This window comes from Phaethon aethereus, assembly GCF_964289735.1.
Source record: "Phaethon aethereus genome assembly, chromosome: 3".
NCBI lineage: Eukaryota > Metazoa > Chordata > Aves > Phaethontiformes > Phaethontidae > Phaethon > Phaethon aethereus.
The window spans coordinates 8175955-8181954 of NC_138576.1; the positions used below are offsets into that span (position 1 = coordinate 8175955).

Consider the following 6000-nt stretch of genomic DNA (forward strand, 5'->3'; position numbering starts at 1 on the left):
TGATCCATACCAGATTCTAGAGAACACTCCAGAAAATCACCCTGATCACAGTAGCCTCAAACTTGCCTTGGAGCGTGCGGAGGAGCTGTGCTCTCAAGTTAACGAAGGGGTGCGTGAGAAAGAGAACTCGGACAGGCTGGAATGGATACAGTCCCACGTCCAGTGCGAAGGTCTTGCTGAGGTAGCCGCACTGATTTGCTGTAAGGCAGAGTCTTTTCTGAGCCATTTCAGAAAGGCCGGGGGGCAGTTGGGGGTCCTTGCTCCTATCCGTTATTGGAACACGATCTTCTGCTGAGCTCTTGGCAGAGAAGCTTTTATTAAATTCTGCTCACAGCCATAATGTGATGAGCCCTTGTTTTTGCATTATTTTGGCAGTGGAGAAATCTCAGCTTAAAACTGATACCATTTAAATGGTTAAATGAACAGAAATAACTCTCATCTCTAAAGCTTTATTCGTGCTGCTGCTAGGCTACGTCAGGCGTTACTACCTGGAATTTCACTAGTGTGTGTTTCCCAGGGTTTCCCTTCATGCAGAAAGGGCACAGAAGTCCTTACTGCCAGATCCTCAAAGATATGTGACGTTCAGGCTCCTGTACCTTTCAGGACAGCCTCCAAAATGAGGTGCTGTGACAGTTCTCCACTGGCTGTGTCAGGAACCAGGGCTAGACAGGCCCAGAAGGTCTGTCCTAGTTCCATCACCTAATTTTACACCTGTAAAAGGTGACCTGATTGCAGACTCTGCAAGCTCTTCTTAAACACAGCTTCTGGACAACAGAAAAGTGGCCATGAGATAAATGCCCTCATCCAGTCAGACCCATGTGTATGTTGGTAGTAAGGCTTAAATCTACTTTAAGCTGGAAGTAGTGCTGATGCCATGGTAGATCATAAACTAGTTTCCCTTCTCTTCATTTGTAACTAAATTCATTAAACAAAACAGAAGATGATTTTGAGCAGCTTGAGCAATCTCCACTGTGAAGAGGAGCAGGAACTGATGCCTGCATTAACTTGCTGCTACTAATGGCTTTTGTCTCTCCTAGCAACCAGTCTTCAACTCTCTCACAAACTGCTTGGGACCACGGAAACTCCTGCACAGTGGCAAGCTGTACAAGGCCAAGAGCAGTAAGGAGCTGTATGGCTTCCTTTTCAATGACTTCCTCCTACTCACCTACATGGTTAAACAATTTGTCTCTTCTGGCTCCGATAAACTGTTCAGCCCCAAATCCAACTCCCAGTTCAAAATGTACAAAATGGTGAGTGAATGGCCAGTGGGATCTGGCTTCTGATGAGAAATGCTGTTCTCCCTGCTGGGATTAGCTGCTTGTCCCAGTCTGATCGTTGCTGTCATATGGGCACATATGTTTGGCTTAGTTTGGCTTAGTCCGTGGAAAAGGACAAACTTCTGTGTCTTGGTTTAATAAACACTTTTGCCCACTTAGGGGTAAAAGGGCAGAAATAGCATTGTGCTTGAGCAGCTGAGTGGGATGTTCAGAAGCAGGAGCCTTGACTTAATTTTGCACAAGTTCCTGCATCCACAAGAAAATACTTGTCCTTCTTTAGAAAACAGGAAAAGGTGCAAAAATTTAGTCTCTGTGTCCACATGGTGTGTGTTCCAAAGATTTTGGAGTTGGGAAGATAGTATCAGGGCTGTTTTCTGACAGGGAACCTGAGAGATTTCCAGGATTTCCAAGCTCTGCACTGCAGCTTTTCTTACACACAGTCCTGCCCTTTCACAAAGCTCTTCATCTAGGAAGACAGAATGGGGTGTATTGCCAGAGCAGTTTTTCTCTCAGTCCTTTCTCACATCCTTTATATGATGATCTGATTGTTTGTCCTGTGTCCTACAACTTTCATTTTCCCTACAGTAAAACAATGTATTTAAAAATCCTTGCAGAGTATTTGCTGCCACAGTGGTTTGCTTTTCTTTCAGCCTGTTTTCCTTAATGAAGTCCTAGTGAAATTGCCCACAGACCCTTCAAGCGATGAGCCAGTTTTCCACATATCACACATTGACAGAGTTTACACACTTAAAACTGACAACATTAATGAGCGGTGAGTAGTGAAAACGCAGATCTGAGCTTAAACTTGTTGATCGTGGCTGTAGGCTGTTTCCAGTGAGCAAACATGGGGGTCTGAGTTCAAGAACAGGGTATAGTTTCTTGGTCAGGAAATAAACTTGTTTGACTCTCATTTGAATTACAAGTTTCCTCTCATTTTGTTCTGCTTGTGTGGCAGCTCTTGCAGTGGAATCCAGTCACATCTGCTGCTCCTCGATGTTACAGTTGTATAGAAGAATAGTTTAGAGCTGCACAGTCCAGCATCCTATAGGTTCTTCCCCAGTCCTGGTCAGTCTTTAATGTCATCCAGCAGTCTATAATAAAACAGCAGCTCCACTTTCATTTATTTAGGTTGATGTGGAAATGTGGCATAAGATTAAAGCCGAGAACTCCATCGCTTTAGGACCTGAACTAACTTGATTCATGATGCCTCTGAAACCCAGTGGGTTCAAAAAAATGGCAGAAGAGATTGGGGCAGAGTAGCTGATACTGAGGGATTTCCTGCCTGTGGTATGACCCTGACCGTAGGGATTGCTCTTTGCAGCACCGCCTGGGTCCAGAAAATCAAAGCAGCATCAGAGCAGTACATTGAAACTGAGAAGAAGAAACGGGAAAAGGCTTATCAAGGTACCTACCCAGTTCTGCATTTCCCCCTCATCCACCTGGACATGTGAGCAGGGCCTTTTCTGGAGGATGCCACAGTGTCCGTGTAGGATCTCCCTCTTCAGATCTATTTCCAGTTCTTACAGCTGCAGCCAATCCATTTATTTCTGACAACTTTGTTCCCAGCTCGCTCACAGAAGACCTCAGGAATAGGACGCTTGATGGTGCATGTGATTGAAGCAACAGAGCTAAAGGCCTGTAAGCCCAACGGTAAGTGAAGGAAATAGTGTCTAATCTCTTCAATTCCTGCAACATTTGGAAAGGCTTGCTGAGAAGAGTGGTGATTTGAGAAACATTGTGGCTTCAGCTACAGCTTCTGAACAAATTACCCATTCTTTAGCTTCAGAGGACCAAGTGAAGAACCAGCTCTGTGCTGGTTCTAAGCTAAGATATAGGGATTGCCTGACCCACAGCAGCATCAATGTGTGTCAGGCAGCCTCCAGATGGGGAGGGAGGTTTCTGCGCTGCAGAGGTGCTTCACTGCTTGTTCTGTGTTTAGGGAAGAGCAACCCGTATTGTGAAATCAGCATGGGCTCTCAGAGCTACACTACAAGGACTCTGCAGGACACCTTGAACCCCAAGTGGAACTTCAACTGCCAGTTCTTCATTAAGGATCTGTATCAGGATGTCCTGTGTATCACCATGTTTGATAGAGATCAGTTCTCACCCGATGGTAAGTGTGAACATTTGTTTTAGGAAAAGAACGCTTTTTGAGGGATTGGGGTACACAGTTCCTCAGCAGCAGTTCCAAGAGCTTGTAGGTATTATTGCTTCCTGAGAAATGTTGTGTAAAAACAACGCCTCCTTATTCAGGAGGTTCAATAGCCCTCCAGAGCCAACAGCTCTGATTTGGTCCTACTCTGGCTTTTGAATCAGACACAGAATTATTATTTCTCCCACAGACTGGAGAGACAGAGAAGTTGAAAGTAGAAGTTTTTCTCTCTCACTATAGGTGATGCCCAAAAATAAGGTGCTAGGTTATATTTGCACAGCAACAGCTTGATAAGCTGCTTTTTTTTTTGCTTGGAAACTGAACACATTTTTGGCAGTAGGTAGTTTCCAGTACTCTTTAAAAGGTTAAGTGCTTTTTCAAGGCTCTGGCACACAGTTGATTTGATTACTTCAGATTTGCAAGGTACTGCCTTGACCTGAGTTTGCCCTATGTGTAACTATAGCTCAGTCTTTTCTCCTGTGAAGTAACCTGTGTTGGACAGCCGAGTCTGCTGTTTTTTCAGTTCATGGTAAACTGTTTAATACACACAGAGGTTTGTATATGAAATGGCCAGAAAGAGCCAGTCTGAATAGGACTGTAAACCTACAAGTGGTAGTAGTTCAAGGTCATTGCTCTTCTGAAAAGAATGATACATATGCCTAATTAAAAGTTGCCTGAGCGAAAATATTTTATTGTCTTCATAGCACCACAGCTGACTTGTAAACACTACTTAAGTCTGATTTTCCAGCTCTAAGACAGGAGAACATCTGAAATCGTGTTTCTGAAAGAGAACTGTATTTTTAAAGCCTTTAGATCAAACTATGACATAAAGGCATGTTTTCTGTCGTAATTCCATAGCATTTTTGTCTTCTAAGAAGACCCTTTTTTGTCACTGCTGGCTGATTTACACAGGGCTGAGGCTAGTCAAACAGGAAGCTTGGGAGCTGTGCTCTGGAACTGAATACATACTATGCAGCATTGCTGCTTAACCTGACACTTTCAGATTTTCTAAGCTTAATGCCTTTACTTAATGAAATTTCTTATTCATTTGCCCCACAGATTTTTTGGGTCGCACTGAAGTTCCAGTAGCAAAAATCAGAACAGAACAAGAAAGCAAAGGCCCCACAACTAAACACTTACTGCTGCATGAAGTTCCAACAGGAGAAGTCTGGGTCCGTTTTGACCTGCAGCTCTTTGATCAGAAAACACTCCTCTAAAAACACTTTTTTAGTTTATGAAGGACAACTGAAGCTGACAACCTGAATATTTTTTTTAGAAGATTCTTTTCCCCATGCTGGTTATTAAGCAAGAGTTCCTGCTGCTTACATATTTCCTCTTAGTTACTGGTTGCGTTTAGTTCAAAGCATTCAAAGTTGTTGTTGATCTATGCAAACACAAACGTTACTGTATGAACAATACTATAGCTCAGTGCCTTTTTATTTGGAATATCTCGGTTTTGGATGCCAATGTTTCCATTTTCAGGGCCATAAAAAGTATTAAGTAGAAATGTGGCATCAAGATGTATGTATACTTTACCACTTTAGACTAACATACAGACTGAGGAATGGTTTAGCTCAGCACTAGAATCATTCCATTTGAAATCTGACAACTGATATCCACTGGAATCTTCCCATCTCAGGATGATAGTTTTAAAGATTAAATGCTGAAGAAGCCTTAGCACTGGAGAAGTCTCCAATATATTGTATATTCTTTAAGAATCAAGTGTAGTTCTTTACTTGACTTAGTTCTGCACTGAAATCAGTAACTGCTACTTGATTTTTCTTTTGCTTCAGTTTGATTCATCATTCTCTGCTGAGACAATGTGGTTGTGAAGAATAACTAGAAAAAAATATTTTAAATACTGTGACCCACCATAATGTGGAAAAATACTCTTCAGCTTTTGTTTTTTTCCTAAATGTAAGTTATTTGTGTACATTTCCTTGGTCCTGCAGACCTCCATGTGAATCTTGAAGCTTAGACATTGCCAACATGTATATAGAGAGTAAAATATAAGTTTATAAATGTAATTTGTCTACAGATGTTTATTGATGCATAGTGATTTTTTTAAAAGTATATTTTATTGTACAGGGGAATGTGAAATAATGAGAAAAACTTATAGGATTAAATTCAAGAAAAGTTTATTACAAGTTTAAAAGGTTTGCTTGGGGGAACTGTCACCCCAACATGAATCTGGAAAATGAGACTGGTTGAAAGCAGAAATTTTCTCTTGGCACCAAAAATCAGGGATAGTTAAAAAAAAAAGTTTGTTTATAAAGCATTTGATACATTGTAACCATTTTACTGCCTCCTTAAACGGCTTCATTGAAAAAGCACAGCATGCAGTTCTGAGCAGCATGTGCCCCTGTTTTCCATGGGTGCAGCAATACCTCCTGACGCCCGACAGTTTCACACCCGATTGCCATCTGCGTACCCTCCTGTTACAGGGCTGAGTCAACCTCTGTTACTTTTAACAGTTTTCTGTGGTTCAGTATTTCTAATTCTAAATAAAACTAAATCTTGGCAACTCTTGAGAGATTGTATCTGTACAGTGGGAGGTTGGAGCTCCTTGAA

At 41.9% G+C, this 6000-nt stretch overlaps 1 protein-coding gene across 1 annotated transcript in view; it reads left to right on the plus strand.

The window, feature by feature from the left end:
- ITSN2 (intersectin 2) overlaps positions 1-4646 on the plus strand; it is a gene marked incomplete at its 3' end in the record, with an annotated part of 75689 nt that extends 71043 nt beyond the window's left edge. Inside the window, exons 33-39 of the mRNA XM_081997443.1 lie at positions 14-181; positions 1038-1250; positions 1928-2049; positions 2599-2681; positions 2844-2927; positions 3217-3390; positions 4489-4646. Coding sequence (XP_081853569.1) covers positions 14-181; positions 1038-1250; positions 1928-2049; positions 2599-2681; positions 2844-2927; positions 3217-3390; positions 4489-4646 — 1002 coding nt within the window. The remainder of the gene's footprint in view (positions 1-13; positions 182-1037; positions 1251-1927; positions 2050-2598; positions 2682-2843; positions 2928-3216; positions 3391-4488) is intronic.
- Between the last annotated feature and the right edge of the window lie 1354 nt (positions 4647-6000).